At 41.6% G+C, this 14,777-nt stretch overlaps 1 protein-coding gene across 1 annotated transcript in view; it reads right to left on the bottom strand.

Moving 5' to 3' along the window:
• CTTNBP2 (cortactin binding protein 2) overlaps positions 1-14,777 on the bottom strand; it is a 191,928-nt gene that overhangs the window by 83,014 nt on the left and 94,137 nt on the right. Inside the window, 1 exon segment of the mRNA XM_026648734.2 lies at positions 11,602-11,701. Coding sequence (XP_026504519.2) covers positions 11,602-11,701 — 100 coding nt within the window.

The following is a 14,777-nucleotide window of genomic DNA, read 5'->3' as shown; positions in this document are numbered from 1 at the left end:
TGATTGGCAATGCACATTAGTAAAGACGAGGTTGAATAAATTTTTCTTCCCATGAAATCCAATTTTAAGACACTATGTCTTTCACTTCCAACTTAAGTCAGTGGGCTTCCCTATGGGTAGTAAGGAAGCTGGGGTATGCCACAAAGTCTTTGCAGGTTCCAAAAGTCCTTCATTTATAGGGAGAGCTGCCCTCCCTGGAGCTGAAGACTGGAGTACATCTACTGGTTAATGGGTATTCTCCCAAACATACTCTGCCTGCCCATTCGCCATAGAGATCTTGACATTATTTAAAATCCACAGGCACAGGAGACGAGGAATCTGATATAGTGGAATCGTCCGATGAAGAAGATGAAGAGGAAAAGGAAATCAAGGCTAATGGGATCTTCTATGATTCTACTTGCTCCTGCAATAAAGGGTCAGACTGAACCAGCTCAGAGAGAGAACCTCCATATGGTCTCTAGATTACTTGGGTCAGGAGGCAAGACAGCAGGAAAGTTTGGTGACTGTACCTTGGAGTGAACCAAGGATCAAGACCCTGAAGATCAAGGGACCTCCCAAGGATTCCATGAATGCCACTGAGGAAAGGGATATGACATTGACTGCCTGTAGGAACCGGGCCACAAATCCCTATCTCTGGTATGAGAATGGTACCAATTCCAGTGCCAATGGTGATCTCCTAAAGATCTAAAGCACTTTTGGGCTCGGTGTCTAGATGAAGAATAGGAAGTGGAAGATGACTTCAACAGGGGAAACTCTCCAAATAATCTGATAAGAACAGAGGAGCCACATCTGGAGGAGCCTGTTAAGCTGTCTGGAGTGGCTCAGGAACATGAGTACCAACCTCAGGGCAGAATGTGAAGATGCAGGGCACAAACCCCAAAGTGGTTGTGAGTTCTATACTTAGATTTCACCAACCAAGTATCAAGTGTGAATCCTCAGGCACTATAACAGCCTTAATATGAAGTCACAGACAGCCCTCTTGGGTACTCCAATCTATCTTGCCACCCAGGTAAGCTTGCCTTTGTGATAGATGTTTTTCCTTACACCAAAAACCACAATATTCAGGTTACTCCCAGTCCCAAAAAACCAGTCACTTACTCCAGATCAACTGCACCTTAGATCCTAGATCAAAGACAATACTTGTAGCCAATCCTATAATAAATTAACTAAATATTTATTAAAGAAGAAAAAGAAATGAGAGTTATTTACAAGATCAAAGCAGGTAAAATACACACATAAATGAGTTACAATCTTAGGTTCCAAAAGGTAATAGAAGCTGCTATAATATATTAAATTCTAAGTCCTTTAAGGGCTGACCCAGGCCAAACAGTTAGAAATCCCTTGTTTATGCTTAGAAATCTTTGCCCCTCAGAGTTCAAGCAGTATAGAGAGATCCAGTTTCTTCTGATCAGAGATTTTTATTCCCTTCCCCCAGAGTTCAAGCCAATGAGACAGATCCTTGTGCACATTTCCTCTTCATGGGTGTGGGGGAGCAATCAACAAAGTCTTTGTCCTTTGATGTTTCACAATGGCTCATTGGTTTCAATGGGCCTTTTTGTGTCCAGGCCCTAGCATCTTCTGTAGGAAGCCAGCCTTTACATTAATTAAAGCTTCTTTTCTGTTTGGTGAGTTACACAGTTACAAGGTTTACAACGTAAAAACTTAGCCCTGGTCTACACTACAGAATTACTTCAGTATAACTACGTCAATCAGGGATATGAATAATCCACACTCCTGAGTGATGCAGTTACACCAACCTAAGAGCGATGTTGGTGGGAGAACTTCTCCCGCAGCCACAGCTAACGCCTCTCATGGAGGTGGAATTATTAAGCTGATGGGGAGCTCTCTCTCATTGGTTTAGAGCAGTGGCTCTCAAACTTTTTTACTGGTGACCCCTTTCACATAACAAGCCTCTGAGTGCGACCCCCCTTATAAATTAAAAACACTTTTTTATATATTTAACACCATTATAAATGCTGGAGGCAAAGCGGGGTTTGGGGTGGAGGCTGACTGCTCGCGACCCCCCCACGTAATAACCTTGCGACCCCCTGAGGGGTCCCGACCCCCAGTTTGAGAACCCCTAGTTTAGAGAATCTTTATCAGAAGCGCTATAGCAGTGCAGTTGCATTGGTGCAGCTGCTCCGCTGCAAGTTTGTAGTGTAGACCTGTCCTCAGTGTAACTATATAACATGGGGTACAGAAGTTAAGTGAGATTAATACACGCAGCATCTTACAAGCATTTCATAATATATAAACAGTAAACACATTTTTATAAATAAAATACCTATTTTAACAATACTAATACACAGGTGAGCCTGACTGGTTTCCAGTTATGTATTCGTCAGTGTTCAGCTGGGGCCTAGGGGCCTTGGCATGAGCTGGCACCTGGTCTGCTAGCATCACAGAGCCATACCACATCTTAATTCATTGGAAGCCCAGTACACTGGCCACATCAAAAAAGACAGCAGTTGGAGCCTTCACTATCAGCAGTGTCACAGAGACAGCCCGAACACTCAGTACTGGAATAGACATTGGTATAGAAGTAGAGGCCGGTACTGCATTTGTAGCTCTGGCCTGTACCCGACCTGTAGAAACAGACATTGTCTCCAGGGCAAAAGATGGAATCAGCTCCAACAAAATGGCCTTTGGTGCCGGTCTTGTCTCCACAATCTGATTTTTAAGCAGTGCCTGCAACTATCTGTATTGCGAGGCAATCAACCCAGATGGTCCAGAGATCTCAGAAGACACCACTACAGCCGAGGGCTCCTATATCACAGGCAAGTCTGGCAAAGAGAGGAAAAGTAAATCTGCAGCTGCTTCAAAAGCCAGTGGTGTTGATATGTTCAGTGCAGAGACCAATATTGTTGGTACCGGATTAAATGGACACCCCACAGAAGATACCAAAGTCAATGGTATCCTGCCTGAATGATTTGTCTTTGAACTGGAGAGTGGGTAGAGAGCCCTGCTCTAACCTGAGTACTTGAGGAACTCCAGTTCCTACCAGCATTCCTTTTTGAAGGGGATGAAGAATCTCCCATGTCTTAGAGTAAATGAGGTCAGTTTTATGAGTCCTCTTTCTTGGGGGAGAAGAGGAAGGAGAATGATCTATTCTCCTAAGAAAAGAGTCTGAGTCTCGTGGTGGCACCGAAGGTCTCTGAGCGGCTGGACAATCTGATCCCAGCACTGACGTGGGTCTCATGGGTTGCTCCATCAGGTACTGCTTCAGGTGTAAGTCTCTTCAGGTGTAGCCACTTGAATACTCTTTCTGAAGGATTTGCAAATGGAGCACTTCTTAATATGTCCCTCTCAAAGGCGCAATAAACAATGAGTATGGGGACTGCTACTGGGAATGGCTATTCCACATGAGGGACAGTGCTTAAAACCCAGTGAAGGCATTACACCAGGCAAAAAACAAACGAATTCATCTAACACTAAGGGTTCTATTAACTATAATTCAGGGGTAGGAAACCTGCGGCACGCGAGCTGATTTTCAGTGGCACTCACACTGCCAGGGTCCTGGTCACTGGTCCGGGGACCTCTGCATTTTAATTTAATTTTAAATGTAGCTTCTTAAACATTTTAAAAACCTTATTTACTTTGCATACAACAATAGTTTAGTTATATATTATAGACTTATAGAAAGAGACCTTCTAAAAATGTTAAAATGTATTACTGGCACGCGAAACCTTAAATTAGAGTGAATAAATGAAGACTTGGCACACCACTTCTGAAAGGTTGCCGACCTCTGCTATAATTACTACCATACCAAAATACTGAGAGAAATCTCTCCAAGTTAACAACAAAAAGCATGAGGTAAATACCACACAGAATGCTCTGACTCAAGCCGAAGGCACTGAGAAGAAGCTGAGGGCGGGTCGGGGAGGTGGCACCCTTAAATAGCCATTAGAGAGGCTACAAGGGCCAAAGGGTGTTTGTGCCATCATAATGGATACTGCTAGGCAAAGTTCTCCAGCTTCTTTGTGCTAGGCACGCACACACCTGAGTGGAATATACATCTGCAACCACTTGAAGTATAATTAGGCAGGCCAAAAAAGAATTTGAAGAGCAACTAGAAAAAGACACAAAAACTAACAGCAATTTTTTTTAAAGTATATCAGAAGCAGGAACCCTGCCAAATAATCGTTGCGACCACGCGACGATTGAAATGCTAAAGGAGCACTCAAGGAAGACAAGGCAATTGCAGAGAATCATAGAATCATAAAAGATCAGGGTAGGAAGAGACCTCAGGAGGTCATCTAGTCCAATCCCCTGCTCAAAGCAGGACCAACGCCAACTAAATCATCCCAGCCAGGGCTTTGTCAAGCAGGGCCTTAAAACTTCCAAGACTCCACCACCTCCCTAGGTAACCCATTCCAGTGCTTCATCCTCCTCCGAGTGAAAGAGTGTTTCCTAATATCCAACCTAGACCTCCCCCACTGCAACTTGAGACCATTGCTCCTTGTTCTGTCATCTGCCACCACTGAGAATAGCCTAGCTCCATCCTCTTTGGAACCCCCCTTCAGGTAGTTGAAGGCTGCTATCAAATCCCCCTGCACACACACACTTCTCTTCTGCAGACTAAATAAGCCCAGTTCCCTCAGCCTCTCCTCATAAGTCATGTGCCCCAGTCCCCTAATCATTTTCGTTGTCCTCTGATGGACTCTCTACAATTTGTCCACATCCCTTCTACAGCGGGGAAGCTAAAAGAATTTTTTGCATTGGTTTTCATTGCACAGGTTGCGAGAGAGATTCCCACATCGGAGTCATTCTTTTCAGGTGACAATTCTGAGGAACTGTCCAAGTTTCAGATGACGATAGAAGTGGTTTTAGAACAAATCGATAAATTAAACAGTAATAAGTCACCAGGACCAGATGATATTCACCCAAGAGTTCTGAAGGAATTCAGATATGAAATTGCAGAACTACTAACTGATATGTAACCTATTGCTTAAATCAGCCTCTGTACCAGATGACTGGTGGATAGCTAATGTAACACTGATTTTTAAAAAAGGTTCTAGAGGCAATGCTGGCAATTATAGGCCAAGAAGCCCAACTTCAGTACCAGGCAAATTGGTTGAAACTATAGAAAAGAACAGAATTATCAGACACAGAGATGAACACGATCTGCTGGGGAAGTCAAAACAGCTTTTGTAAAGGGAAATCATGCCTCAACAATCTATTACAATTCTTTGAGGGGGTCAACAAACATGTGGACAAGCATGATACAGTGGATATAATGTACTTGCACATTCAGAAAATCTTTGACAAGGTCCCTCACCAAAGGCTCTTAAGCAAAGTAAGCAGTCATGGGATAAGAGGGAAGGTCCTCTCATGGATCATGGTTAAAAGATAGAAAACAAAGAGTAGGAATAAATGGTCAGTTTTCAGAATAGAGAGATTTAAATAGCGGGGTCCCACGAGGTCTGTATTGGGACCAGTGCTGTTCAACATATTCATAAATGATCTGGAAAAAGAGGTAAACAGTAAGGTGGCAAAGTTTGCAGACAATAAAAAATGACTCAAGATAATTAAGTCCAAAGCGGAGTGCAAAGAGTTACAAAGGAATCTCACAAAAATGGGTGATTGGATAACAAAATGGCAGATGACATTCAATGTTTATAAATGCAAAGTAATGCACATTGGAAAACAATTTCAACTACACATACAAAATGATGGTGTCTAACTTAGCTGTCACCACTCAAGAACAAGATCTTGGAGTCATTGTGGATAGTTCTCTGAAAACATCTGCTCAATGTGCAGCGGCAGTCAAACAAGCTAACAGAATGTCAAGAACCATTAGGAAAGGGATAGATAATAAGGACAGTAAATACCATAATGCCACTATAAAAATCAATGCTACACCCACACCTTGAATACTGTATGCAGTTCTAGCTGCCCCATCTAAAAATGATATATTAGAATTGGAAAAAGTACAGAGAAGGACAACAAAAATGATTATGATATGGAACAGCTCCCATATGAGGAGAGATTTAAAAGACTGGGACTCTTCAGCTTGGAAAACAGTCAAGTAAGGAGGGATATAATAGAAGTCTATAACATCATGAATGGTACAGAGAAAGTGAATAAATAAGTGTTATTACCCCTTCACATAACACAAGAACCAGGGGTCATGCAATAAATTAATAGGCAGCAGGTTTAAAACAAACATAAGGAAGTATTTTTTCACACAATGCACAGTGAAACTCACTGCCACGGTATGTTGTAAAGGCCAAAAGTATAACCAAGTTCAAAAAATAATTAGATAAGTTCATGGAGGATAGGTCCATCAATGGCTACTAGCCAAGATGGTCAGGAATGCAACCCCATGCTCTGGGTGTCCCTAACCCTCTGACTGCCAAATGCTGGATGACAGGAAATGGATCATTTGATAATTGCCCTGTTCTTTTCATTCCATCTGAAGCATCTGACATTGGCCGCTGTCAAAAAACAGGATACTAGGCTAGATGGACCACAGTTCTGACCCAGTATGGCTATTCTTATATTCTTAACCTGCCTTCTAGAGAGACATTAAATAATACCTAGCTCATATACAGCATTTTTCATCAGTAGGTCTCAAAGCACTTTACAAAGGAGGTCAGTAACACTATCTCCATTTTACAGAATTGGCAACTGAGGCACAGAGAGGTGAACTGACTTTTCCCAAGATCTCCCAGCAGATGTCCAGCAAAATACTGTCAAGGCATTGCAGTCTGCAAATTTTGCCATATGTTATAAAACACTTGCAGACCCCAAAACTGGTGATCAGCTTAGCCCACAGCATCACCAGAGATCCACCAACTAAATTAAGGGTGGCAAGGGTGAGCCTTAAATAGGAAATCCAGAATGGCTACTCCACCTAGACAGCAAACTGTATCAATCCCCTTCACACTCCACCCTCAAACAGGAGCCAATCACCTGGCCCCAGAAATGGGTGGAAAAGATACCAGAGCCCAGATCCAAATGCCCTGAGGATGAGGAACCATAGAATCGTAAGACTTGAGAGGTCATCTAGTCCAGTCTCTTGCACTCATGGCAGGACTAAGCATTATCTAGAGATTCCACAACCTCCCTGGGCTATTTATACAAGTGCTTAACCACCCTGACAGTTAGGAAGTTTTTCCTAATGTCCAACCTAAACCTCCCTTGCTGCAATTTAAGCCCATTGCTTCTTGTCCTAGCCTCAGAGGTTAAAGAGGATAATTTTTCTTCCTCCTTGTAACAACCTTTTATGTAACTGAAAACTGTTATGTCTCCTCTCAGTCTTCTCTTTTTCAGACTAAACAAACCCAATTTTTTCAATTTTCCTTGTAAGTCATGTTTTCTAGACCTTTAATTATTTTTGTTGCTCTTCTCTGGACTTTCTCCAGTTTGTCCACATCTATCCTGAAATGTGGCGCCCAGACCTGGACACAATACTCCAGTGGAGGCCTAATCAGCATGTAGTAGAGCGGAAGAATTACTTCTCAGAAGTAGAAAGAAGGAAGAAGCAGGAAAAAAAACAGCCCCCACATGCTGAAAACAAAATGGGATGGGGGAGTGAAAGAAAAGGAGACTGAGCAGATGGAACACTGCTTCAGCTGCTCCCAGCTGAGATACCCACCCACCTCCATCCACCACCCCCACACACTAGAAGGTGTCTCTACTGCTCAAAGTCCCATCAAAACTGTAGCCCAGCTAGTGAGGTGAGCATCCAGTTTACCCTAGAAAAGATTAATAACTGACTTAATCATGACCTATAAGTAGCTAAATGGGGAGAATATTTCTGATAATAGAGGGCTCTTTAATCTATCAGGAAAAGGCATAATGAGATCCAAATGCTGGAAGCTGAAGCTAGACAAATTCAGACTAGAAATAAGGCAAATATTTTTAACAGTGTAGGTAATTAACCATTGGAACAACTTATACAGGCATCTGGTGCATTTTATATCATTTGATGGATTTAAATCAAGACTTGATGTCCTAAATAGATATGCTCTAGCTCAATTAGAAGTCATGAGTCTGATGCAGGAATTACAGTAACTCCTCACTAAAAGTTGTCCTGGTTAACATGGTTTTGTTGTTACATTGCTGATCAGTTAGAGAACATGCTCATTTAAAGTTGTGCAATGCTCCCTTATAACGTTGTTTGGCAGCCACCTGCTTTATCTACTGCTTGCAGAAAGAGCAACCCGTTGGAGCTAGCTGGTGGGGAACCAGGGTGGACCGGCAGCCCCCATATCAGCTCCCCATTCCCCTAAGTTCCTTGTGCGGCAGCCACCCAGCAGGCTATCAATTGCCGGGCAGTTCAGCTCTCCCTTCCCCCACTGCCATGTGCTGCTTCTGCCCTCTGCCTTGGAGCTGCTCCTGGGAGCCTCCTGCTTGCTATGCACGTGGAAGGGGGAAGAGGAGTGCTAATGCCAGAGTGTCCCCTCCCTCTGCTCCTGTACGTTATTTCCACAGAGTGGGGGGGACATGACAGGGCTCAGGACGGAGGGCGCTTGCTGGCGGCAGCTGCTGTCTCAACTTGCTGATCTACTTAAAAAGGCAATATACTTAGAGTGGAGTCAGCATACTTAAAGGGGCAATGCGAGTCTCTCTCTCTCTCTCATACACACACACACACACACACACACACACACACACACACGCGGTGTGTGTGTCTGTCTTTTTCTGCCATGCTGTCTCCCCTCCCTCCATTCATGCTGCCTTGTAGAGTGTGAGGCTACATTAACAACTTGTTAACCCTTGAGGGCTCAGCCGAATGCTAGTTCATCATTTAGCATCCGTGCGAAATATCCCACCCTCTGACTTCACCACCTCAGCCAAGCTTCACAATCATCATTGCTGTGTACAGTATAAAATTGTTTAAAACTTATTCTGTGTGTGTGTGTGTGTGTGTGTGTGTGTGTGTGTGTGTGTGTGTAGATAGATAGATAGATACTGACTTTTGTTTGGTGAAAAAAATTTCCCTGGAACCTAATCCCCCCCACCCCCTCCATTTACATTAATTCTTATGGGGAAATTGGATTCGCTTAACATCGTTTCACTTAAAGTAGCATTTTTCAGGAACATAACTACAACGTTAAGTGAGGAGTTACTGTACTAATTGAGCTTCTGTGGTCTGTGTTATGACGGAGTGATCATAATTGTCCCTTATGGTCTTAAAAACAAGAAAAGAAATATTCATAAATTCTTACTTGTTTTTATCTGTAAAAGGTTTACAGTATAGGTTGACATTTCAAATATTATAGAAACAATATGGATAATGAGTCTAGTGAAACCACAATATTATGAGTCTACAATTAAAAAAAAAAAGCTTAAATATTAATTCACATGATATTACCATGCTAACAGGTCTTCTTAAACTCAATACATCTTGCTGCCTTACAAGACTTCAGAGTGGCCTGTCGAATTCTGGGTCTCCCAATGACAGCTCCAGCTCCCCTCATGTCATGTTAGACTAGTCTCTGGGAGGCTAGGTAGTGCAAGAGTTTATGAACTAACCTTTCACCTCTGGAAATCCAGGGTCAAAATCTGGTTTGGGCCACTAGTAAAATGAGTTTGGTGGTCTCAGCTGTTAGTGGACATTTGTTCAAACCACAAAGCCACCAAACAATTCAGAAGAACTGTCAATTTTTGCTCAGGAGACTACATCTATGGCTGGTACAGCAAGGTTGTCACAGTTCAGGAAAAAGGTTAATTGACATACATACTGGGAAACTTGCATCAAATTTGTCTATGCTATTCTTGGCACTAGCCAATACTATAAGTCCATCACTGTCATTAACTTCAGATTCCTAGCATAGCAGAAGCACTGACCATATGATGCAGAGAGAAAGGAAGGACAGAGCATACTATTGCATTGCCCATGGCAGAATTCTTCAAAGCAGGAAGTTTAAAATGATCAACAGATCAAGCAGCCTAAAGCATTATTGAAGTTACTCTACCTCTCAGCACTATTTATATATTTCCAGCTTTGTTATTATTACACTCTCTTTCACTATGTCATGATAAAGCAGTCCATGTTCAAGACATCAAAAAGATGGACAAGCAAAGAAGCAAATATTTAGGGATGTCAAGCTTTATAAATAGCCCTCAGGGATAGAGAGGGCATAAGCTCTGCTGTGCCACAAGTATAACAGAGCCATAACTACCCATGTGTTGACAGGGTAAGTAGCAGAAATAAATAACTTAGATGTTTTCTTTTACATATTAAGTTACATGTATTTTAGTGAGAGGATGCAAACTGGTGGGGTTTTCTGGCATCTCCTACTCTAGTTACTATAAATTTACAAATTTAACATTAAATAGTGTAACATTTGGCCAGATACACTATTATCTGTAGAGTAGTTCTCAGGACTGGGACTCTAATGGCAGTCCCTGCCAAGATGATTTTACATTATGACAACATACAATAAGTGGGTGTGGCAGATGGAGAAAGTGGGGGGGGGGGAGATTTTGGGGAAACAAGGATAGCAGCAATGTGACCACAAGGTTAGAGATTCAGTACACACCTGTCTGGATAAATTCCATCTTCCCCTTAAAAAACAAACAAAACAAAAAACAAGAAACTAAGAAACAAATGAAAATTTAATGAATCCCTACAGGCCATCCACCATGAGTATCCCTTTCCTGGTACTCCCTGAGTTTGTGAATCTGAAAACCCTCTAGATATAGCAAGAATCTTCAATGCTCCTTGCACTCTCATTTTAAAGAAGAAGTGGTGCATAAAAATAGGCAAGATCTGCAGTACACACAATACAGTTATGTCAGAAGAGACACTCAGTCAAAGGCAGAATTTCCACTTCTAAATGTCCTGCAATGGAAAGTAAAAGAACATTGTGCTCTTTTTGCTTCTTTCAGTTATGTCAGGAAGGGAGGTCTCAAAGGCATTTTTGCTCTAGAAATACAAGTTTGTTGGGTGTGAAAGACTATGATGGAGAGGCAGAGAGTGTCTTTTTGTTCTGTATTGCATGGTGGGGTACAGTTCCATGACTAAGGCTCTTAGGCACTACTGCAATACAAATAAATAAATTATGACAGCACTCAGTAGTGCAAGCCGAGCAACTGAAAAGGGAAGGAATTTTTAGTCAGATTATTTAAGACTTTTTTTATTTGTTAAACTCTATTTGATTTTAAATGACTGTCATTGTGTAAAGAGAACTTTTTTTGAACTTCAAATACATTTTATGCATTTGAATTTCACGTTACAAATTAAAATAAATGCAGTTATTTATCTGAGTGTAGACTCAATCTCTCCCTTTTGGCTCTCTCTCCTTTTTGTTTTAGAAAAATCAAATAAAGAAAATGAATGAAAAAGCCTACATTAATACAACATTATAGCCGAGAATGTGTGTATAAGAAAGCCAGGAAATTCAAAGTCATGGTTCCTATGGAAACTGTAATTGTCATGGTGCAATTACAAATAGTACATGTGCACAGTGGGTGGTCAAATTAAAGCAATGGGAAACATACAGATCTGTTTACATTCTCAACCATAATGTTACATTACTATGAGATTGGGTATTTTGCTTTCAATATGTGATAAAAGCACAACTATGGCTAAAAATATAATGCTTAAAGAGTACTACAGTTTCATGAAAAAAATCTTATGTCACTTACCTGAAATGTCCCTGAGCAACTGCTGAACACAAGGGTGTAAAACCATTTTTATCAGCAGCATCAACTTGTGCTTCTGCAGTCAGCAGCAATCTCACACAATCTATTAAGTAAACACAAATGCAGATTGATACGTGTGACGTTGCACCCCATAATGCTTTATGGAAATATGCTTATGAATGTAAATATGACATAACTGGAATATGTTTTATGCTACATATGCCATGTAACATATCTCTGCAAAGGTTATGATCTACTGAATGTATTTATCCTATTTGTATGCATGTATCATTTTTGTATTCAAAGTTATGAATATTGGCTGTGTACTTGTTGGATTTTAAGTAGCCTTAGTAAGGCATTTGGGCAGCTTCTTTAGAAAGGAATTTGCAAGTTAAGTGCCCAACCAAGAAACACTTAACGGACATTGGATCTTGGAAGGCTCCAATCCACATAAGAAGTCTATCTGAGGACGTTCAAGGTAGCATGTGAACAATGGCTGCTACCTGTAAGTTCTGAGTCGTGCATGCACATGTGACTTGCCCATGTGACTTCAAAACTCCATCTTGTAGCTGGGATTCTACATAGGGGGAGGGAGGGGTGTCCACCCACAAGAGAAAATCTATTTAAACCCCTGGGAGACCCCTCCATTTGGTCTTCAGCTAGTTCAAGAGATAGCCTCTCCACTCCCAAAGGATACCTGAAAGACGCTGGAACAAATTACAGTAACCACGGGGGTGAGAGTGATTGCTGGACCCTGACTAGAAGGAGGCTAGTCTGTAAAAGAGGCTTATTGGAACATCTCTGAGGGTGAGATTTTATCTGTATTAAGCTTCTTACTGTATTAGGCATAGGCTTGCATGTTTTATTTTATTTTGCTTGGTAATCACTCACACCCCCGGTTACTGTAATCCCTGTGGTGGGAAGAACATCTCAACAGCCCAACACTGTGGCATTTAATTTCAAAAGGGGGAACTATGCAAAAATGAGGGGGTTAGTTAAACAGAAGTTAAAAGGTAGTGACTAAAGTGAAATCCCTGCAAGCTGCATGGGCGCTTTTTAAAGACACCATAATAGAGGCCCAACTTCAATGTATACCCCAAATTAAGGGTACGTCTACACTTACTTCCTGGTTCGGCGGCAGGCAATCGATCTTCTGGGATCGATTTATCGCGTCTTGTCTAGACGTGATAAATCGATCCCGGATCGATCCCGGAAGTGCTCGCCGTCGACGCCGGTACTCCAGCTCGGCGAGAGGAGTACGCGGCATCGACAGGGGAGCCTGCCTGCCGCGTCTGGACCCGCGGTAAGTTCGGACTAAGGTACTTTGAATTCAGCTACGTTATTAACGTAGCTGAATTTGCGTACCTTAGTCCGAAGTGGGGGGTTAATGTGGACCAGGCCTTAGAAACACAGTAAAAGAACTAAAAAAGAGCCACCGTGGCTTAACAACCATGTAAAAGAAGCAGTGAGAGATAAAAAGACTTCCTTTAAAAAGTGGAAATCAAATCCTAGTGAGGCAAATAGAAAGGAGCATAAACACTGCCAAATTAAGTGCAAGAATGTAATAAGAAAGGCCAAAGAGGAGTTTGAAGAACGGCTAGCCAAAAACTCCAAAGGTAATAACAAAATATTTTTTAAGTACATCAGAAGTAGGAAGCCTGCTAAAAAACCAGTGGGGCCCCTTGATGATCGAGATACAAAAGGTGCGCTTAAAGACGATAAAGTCATTGCGGAGAAACTAAATGGATTCTTTGCTTCAGTCTTCACGGCTGAGGATGTTAGAGAGATCCCAAACCTGAGCTGGCTTTTGTAGGTGACAAATCTGAGGAACTGTCACGGATTGAAGTGTCACGAGAGGAGGTTTTGGAATTAATTGATAAACTTAACATTAACAAGTCACCGGGACCAGATGGCATTCTGGTCTGAATGAATTCTGAAAGAACTCAAATGTGAAGTTGCGGAACTGTTAACTAAGGTTTGTAACCTGTCCTTTAAATCGGCTTCTGTACCCAATGACTGGAAGTTAGCTAATGTAACGCCAATATTTAAAAAGGGCTCTAGAGGTGATCCCGGCAATTACAGACCGGTAAGTCTAACGTCTGTACCGGGCAAATTAGTCGAAACAATAGTTAAGAATAAAATTGTCCGACACATAGAAAAACATAAACTGTTGAGCAACAGTCAACATGGTTTCTGTAAAGGGAAATCGTGTCTTACTAATCTATTAGAATTCTTTGAAGGGGTCAACAAACATGTGGACAAGGGGGATCCAGTGGACATAGTGTACTTAGATTTCCAGAAAGCCTTTGACAAGGTCCCCCACCAAAGGCTTTTATGTAAATTAAGCTGCCATGGGATAAAAGGGAAGGTCCTTTCATGGATTGAGAACTGGTTAAAAGACAGGGAACAAAGGGTAGGAATTAATGGTAAATTCTCAGAATGAAGAGGGGTAACTAGTGGTGTTCCCCAAGGGTCAGTCCTCGGACCGATCCTATTCAACTTATTCATAAATGATCTGGAGAAAGGGGTAAACAGTGAGGTGGCAAAGTTTGCAGATGATACTAAACTGCTAAGGATAGTTAAGACCAAAGCAGACTGTGAAGAACTTCAAAAAGATCTCACAAAACTAAGTGATTGGGCAACAAAATGGCAAATGAAATTTAATGTGGATAAATGTAAAGTAATGCACATTGGAAAAAATAACCCCAACTATACATACAATATGATGGGGGCTAATTTAGCTACAACAAGTCAGGAAAAAGATCTTGGAGTCATCGTGGATAGTTCTCTGAAAATGTCCACGCAGTGTGCAGAGGCGGTCAAAAAAGCAAACAGGATGTTAGGAATCATTAAAAAGGGGATAGAGAATAAGACTGAGAATATATTATTGCCCTTATATAAATCGATGGTACGCCCTCATCTCGAATACTGCGTACAGATGTGGTCTCCTCATCTCAAAAAAGATATACTGGCACTAGAAAAGGTTCAGAAAAGGGCAACTAAAATGATTAAGGATTTGGAACGGGTCCCATATGAGGAGAGATTAAAGAGGCTAGGACTCTTCAGCTTGGAAAAGAGGAGTCTAAGGGGGGGATATGATAGAGGTATATAAAATCATGAGTGATGTGGAGAAAGTGGAGAAAGAAAAGTTATTTACTTATTCCCATAATACAAGAACT

This window comes from Terrapene carolina, unplaced genomic scaffold (genome assembly GCF_002925995.2).
Source record: "Terrapene carolina triunguis isolate 2854851 unplaced genomic scaffold, T_m_triunguis-2.0 Scaffold68, whole genome shotgun sequence".
NCBI lineage: Eukaryota > Metazoa > Chordata > Testudines > Emydidae > Terrapene > Terrapene triunguis.
This window is presented reverse-complemented; position numbering and strand designations above follow the sequence as displayed.